Source organism: Macrotis lagotis, chromosome 4, assembly GCF_037893015.1.
Source record: "Macrotis lagotis isolate mMagLag1 chromosome 4, bilby.v1.9.chrom.fasta, whole genome shotgun sequence".
Classification (NCBI taxonomy): Eukaryota; Metazoa; Chordata; class Mammalia; order Peramelemorphia; family Peramelidae; genus Macrotis; species Macrotis lagotis.
Genome location: NC_133661.1, coordinates 156,502,192 through 156,522,406, shown reverse-complemented (window position 1 = coordinate 156,522,406; position 20,215 = coordinate 156,502,192). Strand labels below are relative to the sequence as shown.

The following is a 20,215-nucleotide window of genomic DNA, read 5'->3' as shown; positions in this document are numbered from 1 at the left end:
AAATGGACTCAGACTATGGATGAGCTAAAAAAAAAAAAGACTTTGAAAAGCAATTAAAGAGGTAGAGGAAAAATTAGGAGGAGAAATGAGAGCAATGCAGATAAATCATAAAAACCAAATCTCAAAAGCTTGGTGAAAGATATATACAAAAGAATACTGAAGAAAATAAAATGTTAAAAACCAGTTTAGGCCTAATGGAAAAAGAAAAACAAAAGGCAAATGAGGAGAATAATGACTTAAAAAGCAGAATTGGCCAGCTGGAAAAGGAGATTAAAAAGCTCTCTGAAGAAAACAACTCCTTCAAATGCAAAATGGAACTAAAGGAAGCTGATGACTTTGCAAGAAAGTAGGAAGAAATAAAACTCTTCCAAAAAAGCCAAAAATTAGAAGAAAATGTGAAATATTTCATTGGAAAAATAAGCAACCTCGAAAACAGATCCAGAAGAAATAATTTAAAAATTATTGGGCTGTCTGAAAGCCATGATCAGGAGAAGAGCCTAGACTTCATTTTTCAAGAAATACAGCACAATTGCCCTAAGATCCTAGAAGCTGAGGGCAAAATAGAAATTCAGAGAATTCACCAGTCACCCCCAAAAGAGATCCCAAAAGAAAAACTTCCAGGAATATTATAGTCAAATTCCAAAACCCCAAAATCAAAGTGAAAATTCTAAAAGCTGCCAGAAACAAACAATTCAACTACTGATGTTCCATAGTGAGGATTACATGGGATCTGGCAGCATCTACATTAAGGGCTCGTAGGGATTGGAATATGATATTCTGGAAGGCGAAAGATCTTGGTTTACAACCAAGAATCAACTACCCAGCAAAACCGAACATCCTCTTTCAGGGTAAAAGATGAACTTTCAATGAAACAGGGGACTTTTCAAACTTTCCTATTGAGAGGACCAGAACTGAACAGAAAGTTTGATCTTCAAATACAAGACTGGTGAACCATAGAGGGAATGGAAGAGAGGGACTGAGGAACTTGATGATGTTGAACTGTTTGTATTCCTGCACAGGAAGAAGATATTGATTACTCATGAACTTTCTCATTTATAAGAGCTGTGAGAAGGAGCATATATAGACAGGACATAGGAAGGAGGGGAACATAATGGTATGATGTGGTAAAGGGATGGAGTCAATGAGTGATGGGGAAAAGTACTGGGAGGAAGGAAAAGGAGATGAAGAAGCTGAGAGATTTCACATAAGAGTCAAGAAAAAGCTTTTTCAATGGAGTGGAGGTGGGGAAGGCAAGGGGGAATGAGTGAGCCTTCATTATCATCGGAAATGGCTCAGGGAGGAAATGACATACACACTTAATAAGGTCAGGAAATCTGTCTTGCCCTGGAAAAGGATGGGAGGAAAGGGATGGGATGAGGGGGAATGGGGGGAGGGGAGGGGAGGGGGGAATAGGTGATAGAAGAGAGGGAAGATCAAGGGAGAGGGTACTTAGATTCAACACACTTTTGGACAGGGTCAGGATGAAAGGAAAAAGAGAATAGAATAAGTGACAGTGGGGAGAAATAGAGTGGAGGTACAGCTAGTAATAGCAACTGAGGGGAAAATATTGAAGCAACTTCTTTGGGTGGACTTATGATAGGGAAAGCAATTCACCTCAGAGAAAGAGCCATTGAAAGCTGAGCACAGACTGAAGTACAATTTTTTTTCTCTCTATTCTTGAGGTTTCTCATCTTCTTGGGAGGAAGGGAAGGAAGTTTATGTTTATTCTTATGTTTACTCTTATAACATTCAACTTACATCAATGTATGGGATGGAAATAATGTAGAGACTGTCAGACAACCTTTTGTGGGGGGGAAGGGAGGAGGGGGTAAATTGTAGAATTCAGAGCCTTGGAAAAAATGATGAGTACATATTATTATTGTATATAATTGGAAAACAAAATGTTAAAATGTTAAAAAAAATAAAAATAAAAAATAAAATCCCTCTACTGCAAGTAGCCTTTCTTGATTCCCCTTAATGTTGCTTCCTCTCTCTTTTGATTAGCTCTAGTTTGTCTCTATATTGTGATTTGCATGTTGTCCTCCTTAGATTATGAACTCCCTGAGAGGAAGGCCTTTCTTTGGTTTTTCTTGTATGGTATTTAGCACATATAAATATTTACTGATTCATTGAGAGAAGCCCAGATGAAAGGAGGAATGTAGAGTTTAAGAAATAACTTCTCCTTTGACTGAAAAAGAGTTTGTGGGGCAGCTAGGTGGCAAAGTGGATAGAGCACTGGCCCTGGAGTCAGGAGTACCTGAGTTCAAATCCAGCCTCAGAGACGTAATAATTACCTAGCAGTGTGGCATTGGGTAAGCCACTTATCCTCATTTGCCTTGCAAAAACCTAAAAAAAAAGTGATGAAAAAGAGTTTGTCAAATGTGAGGAATATGGAGGTGTTTGGGTTCCACAAGAATGTGAAGGGACATTGTTAGTTTACAACAATTTCTGGGATTTGCCTGTATTGCCTATGGGCAAGTATGTGATTTAAGACAAAAGGTTTAGCCTCAACCTTATCAAAACCTCAGATTAAGTCAGGTCTGCCCCACCTAGTTCTGAGTTAACCTAGGGTCTATGCCCTTCCCCTTTGCACATGTTCAAGGAGCTAACTTAATGGGCAAGAACACAGGGTCACACAGTAAGTATCCAAGGCTGGACTTGAACTCAGGTCTTCCTAACTCCAAGCCCACTCTGCCCCAATTCAGATCTAGAGCTGGTTCATCATTTATTAGCCATTTCCATCTAAGAGAGAGATTATAGATGGACCAGTCTATCCAAATGTTTTTGATAGATTGAACAGTAGACATTATTTAATCACTTGTCTTTTCTATGGGGATAGTTAGATCAAAATCTTTCAAGTGACTGCATCTAATTTAAGAAGTTTGCAAAATCCTAGGGCTTCTTTCAGTTAGCAAAACGTTATCCACAAACAAGAGCACCTCAACATCTATATCAAATTCCTCTTTCAATAGCCTCTCTGCTGAATATACTACAAGACAATGATTGGTGCTTAGGCTAGCATTAATAATTAGAAGGTCACTGACAAAAGTTATCTTTGTTGTTTTATCTCTTAATCTTGTATGCCTTGGACATATTCAGGGGTAGATACTTTATCAGAGGAGACTGTAAGGCAACAATTTGTTTCATAGGCAACTAGGTGGTAAAGTTAGGACACTGGGCCTGGAACCAAGAAAATTTGAGTTCAAATTCAGCCTAAGACAGAGTAATTATTTAACCCTAGCAGCTCAATCAGCTTCAATCTACCTCAGCTTCCTAGACTGTAAAATGGGGATGATAATTATAATACTTACCCCCCCCAGGGTTATTGTGAGCATAAAATGAGATATTTATAAGTAGGTCTTTAATAAATGTTTGTTTCCTTCCTTTAAAATTTTTTTTTATATTCAAAAACAGGCATTGTAGGATTTTATATTGTCAGTCAACTGTGTAAAGATGAGTAACTGTGTAAAAACTGTAAAATATTATTTGTACCAGCCTATTTATTTCCTTTGTCCAGGGGGCCCCCAATACAAGTGAAAGTTTTTATCATGAAGATTCCATAAAGACTGGAAACATAAGTGTTGGTCAGTATTTATGAATATTTCCCCCATTATCTTTTCTCAGTAATTAGGGCCTCCTTATTTCTTGTATCTTGAGATTTTAGTCCTTTAATGCCTTCAAAATACTATCACCCCTAGCACAAATCATTTTTTGCATATTTGGTCTGGTCCAGTTATTTTATTTATCTCTTTTTGTTTTGGGGGATTTTTTAGTGTTATATTCAATTCCTCAGGCAGTCAGGAACCATCATAGTAGAATTTAAATGTAGTAGCTTTATTGTCACTCATATGTGAAAGAGCTTGTTACATAAATCCCCACTTTTTATCTCTTTATATCTCTTGTCTTTTTTTCAAATTTCATACATCATATTATCAGAAAGCTTAACTACTTTCTTTAAATGTGTTTTTCCCAACATTGTTGCTCAGTATTGCACATTAACTTCTACCATCCTCTTCCTTAAGATCTTACAAAAAAAGTTTTTTTTTTCATTTAAACTGATCTTGCTCTTTGCTTAATTCTATCAAGTTCTCTTCTAAACTTTTATGGTTACTTTATGTGGTGATTTATTTACATCAATGTCTCTGGAAAAAACTCTAACCTTTTATTCTTTTGTGTAACATTATTTAATAGTCAGATTCATTCAATTTTATTCCATATATTCTCATTTTCATTCATTGCTCTAACTTGGTATTGATTTTGATTTTAGCTTTAACAAGTCAATGGTCTGATTGTACATAGCTAATTCACAAATGACTTCCACATATATTGCTTTTTTGTTAAAGCATAATTAATTTTATCTTTTGTGATATTGATAGCTCCTCATCATGTTTGGCACCTCTTGACTCTCGGAGAAAAGAATTTTGCCTTTTTTTTTAATGAAATATAAGTCTGAGACTTCTATTTATGAGCCTTTGACCTCTCTCATTTCTTAGTCTTAGCCATGATTTTCAATTTATTTTTCACTATCCTCTCTTTCCATGCAGTTTTAAAGTTCTAAGATAAAAATAATGTCAATATAAAGGAATATCTTCAAGTTCTTTTCTAGAATTTTTCTCCCATTCCATTCTTTGCAAGAGATACATGAAAAATAATAATCTTCCTTGTGGTCTTTTGGAAAATGATTATTTTGAGTACTATAATATGACTTCAGTATTATCTCATGAAATACCTTGCTTGCTTCCCTTGGACTCACATAAAAGTAACTCTATTTGCTTTTCCAGGTTATAAGCATCTTTCCATTTAACTGCAACTTCTTTAGCCCAATGATATTGGCCATCATGGATTTTATTGGGAAGGACTGGCATATCTTACTCAGGTATAATTAAGTGGTTCCCTATCTCTGATGCCACAGAAGAAATGCATCAGGTACTGCCTGAGTTGTGCAGAGAAATTTCCAGCACATAAGTTTCCAGTTATGGAAGATTACAGAAAAGAGCAAGGACAAGTCTAGAGCAGAGATAGCCTATAACAAGTAAGTTTTATGGGCCACAGAGATGGCAAGCAGTACTTACATATTACTCTCATCAGAACTGGTTCAAAGTTGGAAAAATTTGTATACACACACACACAACCACACATGTGTGTACATATCCACATATACATTGTATACATAGGTACATATGTGTATTCCAAAGCCCTCAGAAAATGTGGAAATCTGTTTTGCATGCTTTCATTTATTTATTCATTCATTTAATATTGTTTGCCTTCTCAATGGGTAGGGGCCAATGTGAGAGGGAGGGAGAAAATTTTGGAACTCAAAATTTGAAAAGTGTTTAAAAAATAATTTTCAGCTTTTAAGAATCATTATCCATTATCTCCTAGGAGATCAGTTACTCATCAATAAGCTTCTCTATATTTAGCTAAGTTGATCCTTGGATAGCAGATACCAACTACTCCTTGGAGTCTTACATAGAGATATCTGTTCAGAGGAATACTTTGCTCAGGGAGACGGCTCAGATGAGTGACCTACCTTAACTCTGGGACAGGGGAAGCAGGAGTACAAGGAAAGTGGCATATACTTGTAATGGAGGACTCGGGCCTGAAATATTGTGCTCCAGAGCTTGGTAACTGCCTGGATATGGAAGGTGAAAAGGAAGAATCAAAGATGACTACAAGGTTCATGACTTCCATGATTCCATGACTTGATACTTAATTACAGAGGAATTAAACCTTTTTAAAACTATGATTCAAAGAGCTGCAGAGAGGTGCAGAAAAACTGCTAGGATTAGTCATTGCACCTACATACCCCAATCAGGCATGTAGCATTTACCACAATGACTAATTTTTAAGGAATGAAAGGAATATGTAGTCAACTTTCATGAACAGAAAAATACAGATATCCAAATTTTCCATATTGGAAATCAGGTAATTGATTGATACAGCAATATTTATTGAGCAGCTATTATGTATGAGACAAAATGTTAGGGATTGTAAGAAATCTATAGATGAATTAGAAATGCTTCTTGCACTTAAGGAAAATCTAGTCCTATCAGAAAGAAGACATAAATGAACATAAAATATATAATAAATATAAAACATAGACTGTGTCGGGTACAAAACATATATAAACAAAGTGTTTTAAATAAGAGTAATCATATTCACCTGGAGAGAATCAGAGAGATCATTATAGTAAAAGAAGCATTTAAATTGCTCTTGAAAGATTTTAGTATATGGGTTTGGAAGTGGGTTGGGAAGAGAAGGATATTATAGAAGGGAATGGCATGCACTAAGGTGCTAAAAATTATTTTAAATCAAAAATAGTAATATTTGGAAGGTGTGGGGAATTCCTAATAATTTTCCTCCTAGATCTACTTTGGGTTTAAAAACTAAATCCTCAACGACAGCAAGTCATTCATCCCTCCTGCTATCCACCAGAACACCAGGGCCCAACAAAGATGGCCGACTTCTAATCTATTCTGCTGCTGTACATCTGTCCTTCCCCTCCACCTCTACCTATATCCATTTCCACCTCCTGCTCACTTTGGGCATATAATCAAAGCAATCCTATCATTGTTACTGAAAAGGACATGTGGCTTCAATCACAAACTATCTTAATTCCTAGACCAAAATTCCCTTCCTTGGCCACCATTCTCTTGAAATTAGGGTTAGGATTATTTAGATGTCTCTTTATCAAATGTATCCTGACAATAAATTGAGAATTGTATAAAAGGTTGGAAGAGGATTCAAAACATGTGAGGTTCATGTTGGCAGACCAGAAGAGTCACTTAATATCTCTATATTATCCAAATAGGATACTTTTATAAGTTTTGTGTTAATGTTAGTCATGTGCCTTAAGTACTAAAATAAGTTTCCTTGTCAATGAAAAGTTATTTGAAATTTCAAAATGTATATTTTAATTAAAAAGTAATTTATGACACTAACTTGTGATACTATTAATTAGATTTGGATTAAATTTCCAAACTTTTGGTTCTTCCATCTTAGCTTTGTTTTTTATAAATTTGGAAAATTACAAATCAGTAATTATGTTATCACTTAATTTGAGATTTAATCTTTTTTGTGTGAGGCTCTAATATTAAATACAACAGAATAAAGATAGTAAGGTGGTATCTTACACTGATGAGTTATTTTAATATATTTTAGCTATGCTTTTAAAATGCCTACATTTCTAGAAATGTAAATAGAAACTGCTTTTAATGAATGGAATTTAAATTCCATATCTGTTTGTTATCATAGTTGTAATTGCTATTTTTGTAATGTATACTTATGGCAATTTTATATTCTTGCTTAAGTAGTAGTAGAGAAAACTTTTTGGGTCTGATTTTAAATTATACACTTCTTTGAAAGTAAAGAAAAATGAATTACACTATGCTTAATAAATTCAATGTTCAGTTTACAAATAGCTATTGTTATAAAATTATTGAAATATTCTAGGAAAAGCAGTAAAGGTTATGTTGAACAACTAAAAAAATCAGACCACGGAGTGTTAATGATGTTACCTTAACATACCAGCTTCAGGGGCTGCATAATTGTTTCTGCCAACCCATAAATTTTTGAGTAACAACAAAATTATTGTGATTTTTCTTACTAAATAATTCATACATTACAAAGCATGTATGTAACAAGGTCCATGAATCACTAAAGCATATAATGATCATATATCTAATGACATATTTGTTCTCATAAGATGAATTCAAATAGATTTATGTATTTAGGTTAACTAAAAAATACTGAGTTTATAAGGTTCATAATTCTATCAACAAAAAAATTCATGTCTTCTTTAAAAAGTACTGTTTGTATGATTTGCCTTTTAGAAGCAAAATCTGTTGCTATTAGATACTTCATATTTGTGCTACTTTTCATAAAGTTTATATGGTTTTTTGCATTGCTACTATTAATAGCAGTGAAAATAAGCTAGACTCATATTATAATAGTAGCACAATATTAGACTGTTTAAAATTATCCAAGTTCAACTAAAATAGCTATAAGCATCATGATAGATACCCATTATTGCTACTAATCAATGTTATTTAGATAAGTGACTCAAAACCAAAAAGGAGTATTTAAAGAAAAAAAAAATAAGGGCCCAGACACTTTTGTCTGGTCTTCAGTAATAGAAGGGCTTTGCCTCCAAACAATTCATCAACAAAACAAACATAGGCAACCTAACTAAATTTGTTAAATTCTAATACAGGGGCTTATATAACGTGTTAACTTTATTTATATTAATTTTGTATGTTAAAATCACATTTTTCTCAACTTGGCTGATTTCAGTAGGAATCACTCAATCATACTTAGTCTATTAAAACAGAAAAGCATTTGCTAGCCTCATCAACCTCAAAACAACAGCGATTTCATATATATATATACATATATATGTATATATATATGTATATATATATATATAGAGAGAGAGAGAGAGAGAGAGAGAGTGTATTTGGATTCATTCTACTAGAAAACTGAGTGAAAAAATATGAAAAAATATTTGGATTACTTTCATCCCAATTATATAATATTTCCCAATTAGAAGAATAAACTGATTTCTGACAAGTAGTTTGATGACTATATTGGTGGATACTGAAAGGTAAAAAGTTCTCATGCCAAAATTTATATTAGAAAATAATGCTCTGTGGAATATGGTCACTGTTAATACCTTTTATTGTCAAGAAGGATCCTGTGAAATAAATATGTCAGGAACATAAAAAAGGTATAAAGGTGAAATATAGTAGTTAAGGTCTGTGTTCTATTGATTGTGTATTTAGGTTATTTTTCATCACTTAACATAAGATTTAGTAAGCATTAAGTAGTTAAAGATTCTGACTTGGCCCTAGTCATTAGCATGTAATTGAAGTGGTAAAAAGGATCAGTTAAAGCTAGGTTGATTACCACCTTATCTTTGAAAGGCAATTAAAGACCTCAATCATTGCAGCAAGATTTGATTATGCAGCCTTTATTGGACATTGATCTTTCAGCAAAGTGCAGTTACATTTTCCATTAATTTATAGTAACACAGTTTAACTTGGATACCTTAGACTGTTGACCCAGGTAAGATGTAACATTAAGCACTTGTTTAGATTAAGATGCCCCCAGTAGCCATTACTGCTTAAATGGCCAGTGCTGAAAAAGTAGCTATCTGATCTACTAGGTTTAGGGTAAGGTTTCTGTTCTCTGCATTAACTGTTAAGTGAGGTGAAATCAAGATCCTTACTTTTTTGTATCACCCCCCCCCCATTTAAACATCATTCTTGTATACAATGTAAAAACAATTAAAGTCAGTTATAAGATATTCCGTACTGAGTTCCAAAGAGATTGAACTGGGATTCAGCTAAAAATGTTATTTTGTTTTGCAAACTTTTTCCCCAGTGAGTATAGATGGTTCTAAGAAATGAAAAAAGGACAGTGCTTTACCAAAAATTACAAATACCAAGATTCTATTAGCAACAAAATGTGTTTATGATAGAAAAGATAAAATAATTATAGCCATTATGCAAATTATGCTAAGATATCAGTAGGCATTAAGAAAAAATATTTATTATATCATGTGTATCATCACCTCTTGTTTTGCATCTTTTTAAATGTGTCTTATGAGCAACAAATTAATCTGATTTGAAATTTCCTTGATTATTTTGCTACTTGATATATAGAGAAATAATTAGAGCAAAGAAGCAGGGTTACTTCTGGAACAAAAACAAACCTTTTAAAACCAGCCAATCAAAAAAGTTGTTTGAATTTTAAGATACATAATAATACATCAAACCAAATTTGAATGCAGTAAGTCTGCCTCTTTTTGTTTTATCAAAGAAAAAAATTTCCATGTTGACTCTATTTTTTTCTTCTTTTGGACTTTAATGTAGGAAAAAAATGCATTTGGCTTTCTCCATTTATGAAATCTAATTTTTTTTTAATGGGGACTGGCAGGAGGCATTAAAAAGCTTTTTAAGGAAACAAAAATAAAGCTGATGCTCTATTTGTAAATAAATTTGAATTGACTATATACCTGAAGACACAATAATTACAAGTATTGTTTCTTATTACAGATGGGAAGAACTCTGTATTGACACTAAAAATAGAACTAATCTTTTATTAGACCTCGTATCTTAACCCTTAGGTCATAATACTTTTTACCCAAGATCCCCCCACAAAAGTTAAACCATTACTGTTCTAGATAGCAATTTTTAAAGACAAAAATATTCTGCAAAGCCCAATTAATATTATAATTCTTGAATTCTGTCTTAGCTATCTTTCAGTTCATCCCTCTTCATGATCAACTCTGTAAGAGCAAGAGGTCTATTGATTTTCATGTAATACAAGAAAATATAACATTTGCTTAATTGTTACACACTGAGAACATTAGACAAGAAATCAAGTCACTATTTAATGCTGCAAGCAGCACAGAATCACTGGGATCAATAGGGTAGTTTGTCAAAGATGTTCTCTAAGGAGACTTTGCCCATCACCATATGGACAAGAAGTCACATTGGCCATAGTTATTGAAAAACAGGTAAGCAAAGTCAGCAGTACAAATTATCAGAAATCAAACAGGCAGTGTGAGAGGAAGTCCAACCCTACAGAAAAGCTGTATTTATAGTCTGGTAATTAAAAGCCATTTTATCAGCATTGTGTTGGGACCAAACCTTTACAAGAAAGTATTGACAAGATCAGCAGCAAAGAATGGGCAATATTTGACTTTAAACTTATGATTTCTAGTTATTTAACTTTGCCCATACACAGGAAATCAGTTCTAGCCTTTCTAGCAAAATGCTAATACTGAGTTTTATTATTAATGAAGTTTAATGTAACACTATCTCCACAGTGCAAGCCATTCATCTAACTCATGTCAAGTATATTCTTCAGTACTAAACATATTGGCATAAATACTTTTTTGATTAAAGTTTTGTTTAAGTGTTGCTTTAAGACAAGTGAACATAGTAGTTATGCATTTGGAAAAAACTCACACTCACAATATGTAAATCATTTGCAATGATTACTTCTAGTAGGGCTTGTTTGTATTTCTTAATTGAACAGGTGATCTTTGTGATTTAACCTTAATCCCTTTTTCCTCCTTTTCATGCAGCAAACAATGAAGGGAGGGAAGGGAGAAAAGAGGAATACAGAAAAAAAATTTGGAAAGTTTCAGTGATATATTAGCAAATAAATGAATGGTTAATTATAGGATAAATCATTGATCTTTAAATACATATTAGTTTACAAAATCAAAGTTTGATTCTCCCAAAATTGCTTCCACATTTCTGAAATTTATCATTCAGCTTTCAATATTTTACAACTGTAAGTATGATTTTTAAAAATATTATAGAACTTTCAAAAATACAATGAAATTTTATTTCCTCAGAACCAGGTTCTATCAACCTGGAAGGAATCCAAATAGGGGACTAGGGATGGATTTTTTCTGATGTTCAAGAACCAGAGGCTCATCAACACAAGACTGACTGAACAAACTCAAGATAAATATGGCCTGATGGATATATGAAACCCCTCCTTACCAATAAATATAACTTTTCTAGAAATAATTTTTTTTCTCCAATTTTAACATGACTATTTTATCCTTATAACTGGAGTATTGTTTCACTAATTAAAGCAATTATAATTTTAAAAACACTGGACACTCTGGAAATACTTTAATTCTAATACCACCTTTGAAATTAACTGGCTAAGTCACCTACCCCCTTAGTTTTCCTATTCTATTGGGGGCAATAATTGTAGTACCTATTTCATAGGCTTGTTTGAAGAATCAACTGGCAGTATCTGGAAATATAACAAAGTGTTTTATAAACTTTAGTGCTCTATAAATTCCAGTTATGATTATTACATTCTAAACATACTTAATACTTGAATATATAAGCAACAAAAAGGAATCAGGATTATAGCAGTCTGGTTCAAGGCCTTTAAAATATTCAATCTTGAACTGAGCACTTGGGTGATCTGGATTTTACACTGTACTTATAATTCACTAATACTTTTCCTGTAGCTAATGACATAGATATGATTTCCAAATCATAGTTCAGCTTTCTATGTTATTTTTTTTAAGGTTTTTTGCAAGGCAAACAGGGTTAAGTGGCTTGCCCAAGGCCACACAGCTAGGTAATTATTAAGTGTCTGAGACCGGATCTGAACCCAGGTACTCCTGACTCCAGGGCCGGTGCCTTATCCACTACACCACCTAGCCGCCCCTTTCTATGTTATTTCAAATCTTCAAGTCTCTCTCCTCCTTAGTTTAGGTCTTTATCTTTAAAGAATTTATTAAAATTGCTAATATCTAATAATAAGAATCTGTATTCATTTTAATTTTTTTAATCTGAAATTTACCTACCTTTAGGAAAAAATATCAGTGTGAACATCCAGGTGTTTGAAGTTCCCACTGGCTAAATAAAGTAAGCAACATATATATCAACCTATGAAAAGCTAAGCCTCTTAAGGGCAATGATTTATCTTAAAGAAACAAATGAAAAGAAAAAAGTATTTTTAAAAAGTTTTATTTTAAAGGGACAAAAATAAATATTACTTTTATACACATGAGGAAACCCACTAGCAGCCATACTCTTCAATGCACTGTTTTAATACATGGCACCTTCATCTTCTTTATTTAAAAAATAAATTGTTATTGGTCCACAATTGGTATGAACAGTCTCTGTGACTCTGGCAAATAACCAGGAGCCAAGTCCATATAATAAAGTTGGAATACCTACAAGAGAAATGAATAAATATCATTGACATTTACTAAATATATATATCTAATATTAAATATTATGTATAGAGTAGAATACATAAGATAGTCCCAACCATCTTGGTATTTCAACTGAAAATTTTAACATTATCAACCAACTAATGGACTAATATATCTAAAGCAATGTTCAGAATGTCATTTCATGTATCATCTCTATGAATAAGTAATGTTGTTGAAAATCTATAGGCCTAAAAATCTTTTTCTATTTAAAAGCTCAAAGTAGTTTACAAACACTAATTCATTTCCTCACAATCCTTAAGCAATAATTATATATTCCTATTACCCTTGACACAAATTATCAAAGCTCTATAGCAAAGATAATGGAACTGCTGGCTAAAATAAGTTTTTGAATTAGACCAAATATCTGTCATTTAAACTAAATATCTGCCTTTTAAACTTAAATCAAAACAATTCTGATAATTCTTCCATATTTTATAATTGCAATTAGAAAACAATCTTCAAGAGTGATTTGAAAATAGAATTAAATTCTATAGCTCTAATGTAAACATCTTTGGTTGGTTAAAATTTGAAAACTATTGGTGAGATTAGTTCCCATTTGGAACACAGGAAAATAAACATTATCCAGAGATACTTATTAAGCATCCCTATACAAAAAGCAATAATTTTAAACTCATTAAAGTTATAATATTACCCTCTCTGAGCTTACAATCTAAAATAATTAACATGGACAAACACAAGATGTGGCTATGTAAATGTATAAATATGTATTACTATACCTCAATTTATATATAAACATACTAAATATTATTTAAATGATTTAATATATTATCATATATAGGTACTTTGAGGGAGAGGCATAAAGGATGAACCAACTATGAGCTGTCAATTTGAAAAAAAAAAACACTTTTTACAACCACTTAGTCATAAAATTAAACCCACAGAAGTCGTTTCTCTCCTTGTCTATAAGGGCACATTTAACAAAGGTGCTCCTAAGTAAATAAGGAACAATTCTCTAGGTTGTTAACTGTTTCAAAACCTGCCTTGGTGAAGTTCTTCATAAGGAGCTAGAATGACCATAATCACAGATCAGGTCCATAGCCAACCTGGCTTATGCCTCAAGAGATGAAATCTCCTGAAACCCTAAGTTCCTATTAACAGGCCTGGTCCTTTCTATTCCAACTGATAATTAGATTTATAATAGTACCTTTCAAAAATTATATTCAGCTTGTGCTCTAAACTAACCCCAAATCTTTGGCCATATGTCCAAATCTATTATGTCTTCCTTAGGGGTGAAAGGATGTTTTTTTTTTCCCTCCAACAAAAAGTAGACTCCTAGAAGGCAGAGGCTGTTTTATTTTTGTCGATGAATCTTTAGAGTCTAGGGCACTGGCTTTGGAGTCAGGAAAACTGTTTGAATCCAGCCTTAGAGACTTGACTCCTACTAGCTGTGTGACCTTGAGTAAGTAATTTACCCTGGATTGCTTTCTCTAGTCATCCTGATTCATATCTAATCACTGGACCCAGATAGCTCTGGAGGAGAAAGTGAGGCTGGTGACTTAGCACAGCACCCCCTGATTCAGATTCAATTCATGTGCTTATTCATGGCATCACTTCCTCTGATGTCAAAAACTTCTTTGGGAATGAAGGACAAACATCATCATTATCTCTTGAGTCTACCCCACAGTCAAACAAGAACACAGCAGGTCCTTAAATGATAATTAAGTCAATAAAAAAATCTCTGACTCAACCAGAGTCCTGTTACCATGATGACTCACAGTGACAATCCTGAACTCTGAACAACCATAGGAGTAGACCACAAACTATGGCAAGCTGGAAATCCTTTACAATGATCTCCCAACAGATTAATATACATGTAGCTAGGACCAGCTGAAGAACATTGGTTACCAAGGGAAGATTTTTTTTTTAGATAAAACTTTTAGAAGACCTTAAAGATTACTATTAGGGTCTAGAATGGTTGCAACCTTCCTCAATAGAGAGAATACCTATATTGTCAAAATCATCTATCATCTAAGTACTGAAGTCAAACCTCCAATGCATTTTTCCTTGGCAAATTTAATTCTATATTCAAATTTCTTTCAGTTCAGCAAAGTATCTTTAAATTCAATTTTTTAAGATTGTAATACCCCCTCACCCAAAAACCCATTCTCATCCAAATAAGTAATAAAAATATTTTAAAAGTGCTTCATCTGCAGATTATATTTAGTAAATTATCTTCATTAATAACTGACAGAACCTAGGGCAGATTCCGTGGAACACTATTTCATAAATCCTTTGGTTAACTTATGCAGTTACCACAAAAATACATATGCAATATTTAAATTTAGTTAGCTATCAGGCTGTAGCAAAATTAGCACAATACAGCAAAACAGATGTAGTACAGTTTGCCCTTAAAATATATCACAACTCCTTGGATGACATTTTCCTAGCTCCAAAAGCCTCAATTGTGAATGACTGGTTACCTGTACCTAAATATGATCCTTGAAGGGTTCAAACCACCTATAAGTTTATAAACTTTTTAATAACAGATTAAAATCTGCATACATACTAATTAGTGCCACACTCTACCTAATCCAAGAATGCTAAAACTCCTTTGCTGGTAAAGATTTTTTTCTTCTTTTTCACTCTAACCCCTAACCCCCTAGCAAAGGTGCCTGCCACACAAAAGATTCCTGATAACTACTTGTTGACAGATGACAGATCAAGCCACTCTCTCAATTCTCCAATAAATGAAAAGAGAAGCACACTGTACATATTCCTTTTTAATAAACTTTGTTAGAACAAAACAATAAGAGTAAAATTAAATTTTAAAATCTATTTTGGTGGACCTGTGTACCTTTCACCAGCCTATTTGCCGGGGGGGAGGGAGGAGGGTGGGAAGGGAGAATGGTAGAAAAATGTGTAATTTATAAATATGCAAGTGGATGAATGTTTAAAAACTTTCATAACATGTAACTGGAAAAATAAAATAAACTATCAAACAAAAAAAATTTAAACTATTTTGGGGGTGGCTAGGTGGCGCAGTGGATAAAGCACCGGCGCTGGAGTCAGGAGGACCTGAGTTCAAATCCGACCTCAGACCTAGCTGTGTGACCTTGGGCAAGCCACTTGACTCTATTTTCCTTGCAAAAATTAAAAATAAATCTATTTTGACTCATAAAGCAAACTGCTGAGATTATAGATCCGCCTTTATTACCTTAGGGGTCCTTATCATTCTTTTGTCTTGGACCCCTTTGGCCAACCGAGGAAGCCTGTGCATCCTCTCTCTCCGGATGTTTTTAAATGCACAGAATAAAATTCTTGGGAAACAAAGAAAATGAGTTCTTCTAAGGTCCCGGAGGGCAGGCACTACTCTGCCTTTAGCTGGCACCCCGGAGTTCAGTGGACACTTAATACCACCTCGCTGGTTACCAAAGTGTAAATAAAAGGAAAAAACAAAAAGCCCAACAGGTTCCGGGGCCCTGGAGCCCCAGAGGCTGAAGCTCCCTCAGGGCTCGGGCGCGTTTGGACAGGGATAAAGGAGGCGGGCTGTGGCCGGGGAGGAAGTTCCTTTGCTTCACAGCCACTTTGTCGTGGGTCCCCCCTCTTCCACCGCCAGGGAGTGAGCCATCTGCCCGCGGCCCGGGAAGGAGAGCCCGCCCTCGGGAGATGACGGGCAGGTGAGAAAGAGGGGCGGGGCGTCCCGCAGCCCCGCCCCCGGCGGCCGGCGCTCCTCCCTCCCCCTCCCTCCCTCCCCTCCCCCCTCCGCCCTAACCGAGGTTGAGGACTTTCAGCGCCGTGAAGAGCTGGTCCTGCCGGGCCAGGTCCTGCCAGGGCGCCTTGGAGCAGTGGTACTTGATAAAGGGGAAGCAGCCGGTGCGCAGCACGTGGTAGTTGGCTCCCTGCACCGCCCAGTTGAAGTGGGAGAGGCCGAACTGGTCGTTGTGCACGGCGCTGTAGGGGACGCAGAAGGAGGTCCAGTGCGGCAGGCGCCGCTGCAGCAGGTGCTGGGTCAACACCTCCGAGGCGCGGGGCTTGGGGTTTCGGGCCGACGTGGCGCCCCGGGGGCTCAGCAGCAGCAGCAGCCGCAGCGCGGCCTCGTGAGCCCGCCTCAGCCACTCCATGCTCGGTCCTCCCCCGGGAGCCGCCCCGGCCCCGCCGAGCCCCGGCGCTCAGGCCTGCGCGTGCGCACAGCGTGCGTGCGTGCGTGCGTCCCTCCCGCGCGCCCCCTCTCCGGTGAGGAAGGCTGCGCGCCTGCGCAAAGGCCGCATCTCCCCCGAGGCGCCAGCGCGCTCCCTCGGCCTATTTAGGGGGACGAGCTTGAAAGTGGGAGAGCGGCCTTGAGGGTCGCCTGGACGAAGGGCGCTGACAGTGTGGCGCGGGCTTCTTCTTGGGGCCTGGCCGCTGGCAGCACGTTTCTAGGCCCCCCGACGTCATTTTACCCCTCCGGCCTCGTGCCAGCCCATTCCCCTCTCAACAAGCCCTAACAGTTATGTAATGAGGCAACAATTGTGCCCAGAACTAGGGGTACAAAGACAAAAAATAAACCCCCGACCTGCTTTGGGAGGGAAAGCCACGGAGGAGCTTATTAGGAAATAGGGACACCATTCTCATGTTTTTCACCATCTCCGCTGCTATTTCTGCCTTTATTTGCATAGTTTCCAGTGACTAACCTCCCAACCCCCATATCTGCCTATTGCTGTCCCTTAACCATTCATCTTGTTCCTACCCAAGTGGTACCTTTTCCAATCACTCTATAACACATTATTGCCTCATGTATTTATCATTCCAATATGTATTACTTTTGTACGTATTTTCTGCAAATCACCCCTAGTAGATTGTAAGCTCCTTGAGAGAAAGGTTTGTTTTTTTTTTATTGAGGCAAAATGGCACAGTGTGGAGAGAAAACTGATTGCTAATCAGAGGACCAAGTTAGAACAGCTCTGTAAACACTAAAGTGCTCTATAAATTTCATTATCCTTATATCTTCCCTCTAAGAGTTTATTGTACCATAGGCATTTCATAAATATATAAATAAAAAGCTGTCCTCAGAGAGAGGTTAAATCCAAAAAATATACAAAGCCCAGTTTGTCTGTATCTGTGATGCCTTCTTTGATCCTAATTGGGTTGGGACTCTTCTTACTTCCCCCATGTCATCTTCAAGATAGCAAAATCATTCCTCATAAGATGAATTCCACCTGGATCTGATTGATATCAAGTGGGAGATCATGGCAGTTGATCCCTGAAACTAAATATTATGAATCTACCTATTTGCTTAGTTAAAAAAAACTCTGTCTTGTTCTGTTTATATTTTGTTGTCTTGAGATATTGTGTCTATAGGAGTCCTGAGATAATCTACTTTGTAATTAAGTTTCCCTAGGTTTTCTCTAAGTCTGAAACTAACTTGTTCAAAGCAGGGTGAAAAAGATTGGTTTTTACATTTGGGGATTTTGTATTGTCTATATATTCACCCTATTTGTGCTGCTAAAATTCTTTTTCGCCTTCTGTTAATGCAGAAAAGGCAGCCAAGGAGAAAAATGAATAATACTGCCTCTTATTCATTTGTCCTTTTCTTTGGCTCAGTGGTCATCTCCTTTCTACTAGGTTAATAGGATTATGGCTTAGAAAAGGACATTAGAGACCATCTGGGTCAATCCCCTCATTTTATATTTGAGGGAACTGAGATCCAGAGAAATGAAGCGACTTGCCCAAGTCACACAGGTAACAAATGGCAGAGGCAGAGTCCAGGGCTACTGCTATACATTCTACTGTACCAGACTGCCTTTTGCCCTCCACATTTCAAAAAAAAAACGTTAAAAGAAAAAGTTTAACTTGGAGGAGAAAATATGACTGAAGATTTATTAATTACTATTGTTAATCATGGCAGTTAGGGGGCACATTGGATAAAGCAATCACACCTTGAGTAAAAGAAGACCTGAGTTTAAATGTGGTTTTGGGCAAATCACTTGCCCCTTTGCTTCAGTTTCCTCATCTGTAAAATGAGCCAGAGAAGGAAATGGCAAGGTACTTCAATATCTTTGCCAAGAAAACCCCAAAATGCCATCATGAATAGTAGGACATAATTGAAACTGAATAGCAACTAATTGCTATTAATAATTTATATTCATAATAGTATTTTATAATTTACAAAGGCTTTCACTTTTTTACATATACAAAAAGAGGCAAAAGACAATTTCTGACATCAATGAGCTTACAAATTGTCTATTTTGTCTGTATCATACCATATGAGACTTCTTAAGTTTTTTTAAAACTATCCTATTTTTTCTTATAGCACAATAATATTCCATTGCATTCATATTCCATACTTTGTTCAGCCATTTCCCAATGGAAGGGCACCTCCATAATTTCCCATTCTTTATGATCACAGAAAGCACTGCAATTTGTGTACATATGGGATCTTTTACTCTTTTGGGGGGGGGGGCATTGCAAGGCAGTGGGGTTTAAGTGTCTTGCCCAAGGTCACACAGCTAAGTAAGTATTATTGTCCAAGTTCAGATCTGAACTCAGGTGCACTTTGTCCCTGATCTTTAACTCTTTGATTTCTTTGGTGGTATAGGACTAATAGTGGTTAAATAAATAAAAGTGATTTGGGGGTATAGTTCCTGAATGCTTTTCAGAATGGCTAGACCAATTTGCAGTTTTATTAACAGTACCATCAGTGCCTATTATTTCTCCACTGCTCCTCCAACATGTGTCATTCTCCTGTTGTCAGTTTTGCCAATCTGATTGGTGTAGAACTTCAGAGTTGCTTTAAATGCATTTATCTAATTCTTAGTGATTCATATTAGTATTCATATGACTATTTACAGCTTAAATGTCTTCTTAGAAAACTGCCTTTTCATATCTTCTGACCATTTATTTGTTGGGGAATTGCTCTTTTATCAATTTGAAGCAGTTCGTAATGCATCATGGAAATTAGATTGTCAGAGAAACTTGCTGCAAAGATTTTTCTCAATTATCTTCCTAATTTTAACTGCATCTATTTTATTTGTGCAAAATATTTTTAATTTTTGTAATAAAATTGTCATTTTGTCTTCACTGATCCTCTTTGGTTGGTGAAAGTTCTTTCCCTATCCATAGATGTGAAAGGCAATTTTTTCCTTCTTCCTCTGATTTATTTATGATGTCATATTTTAAGTTTAATTCAGGTACCTTTGTGGAGTTTATCTTGGTACATGGTGTGAGTTACTGACCTATACCTAGTTTTTTCCAGGCTGTTCTACAATTCTTGAATAGTTTTTTGTTGAATATTAAATTCGTATTCCAATAGGTAGGATCTTTGCATTTATCAAACGCTAGGTTACTGGATTCATTTGCTTCTGTATATTGTGTGTATTATTCTATTGTTTGACCTCTGTATTTCTTTTTTTTTTAAAGATTTTATTTATTTTGAGTTTTACAATTTTTTCCCTAATCTTACTTCCCTCTCCCCACCCCACCCCCATAGAAGGCACTTTGCCAGTCTTTACATTGTTT

General features: G+C 35.7%; 1 protein-coding gene across 1 annotated transcript; it reads right to left on the bottom strand.

Moving 5' to 3' along the window:
- Positions 1–12,493: 12,493 nt before the first annotated feature.
- On the bottom strand, positions 12,494–16,889 carry LOC141521676 (uncharacterized protein C15orf61 homolog). The gene is made up of 2 exons (XM_074234470.1): positions 16,494–16,889; positions 12,494–12,718 (listed from the first exon to the last, which is right to left on the bottom strand). The coding sequence occupies exons 1-2, from the start codon at positions 16,840–16,842 to the stop codon at positions 12,591–12,593; spliced, it is 477 nt and encodes a 158-aa protein (XP_074090571.1). The 5' UTR covers positions 16,843–16,889; the 3' UTR covers positions 12,494–12,590.
- Between the last annotated feature and the right edge of the window lie 3,326 nt (positions 16,890–20,215).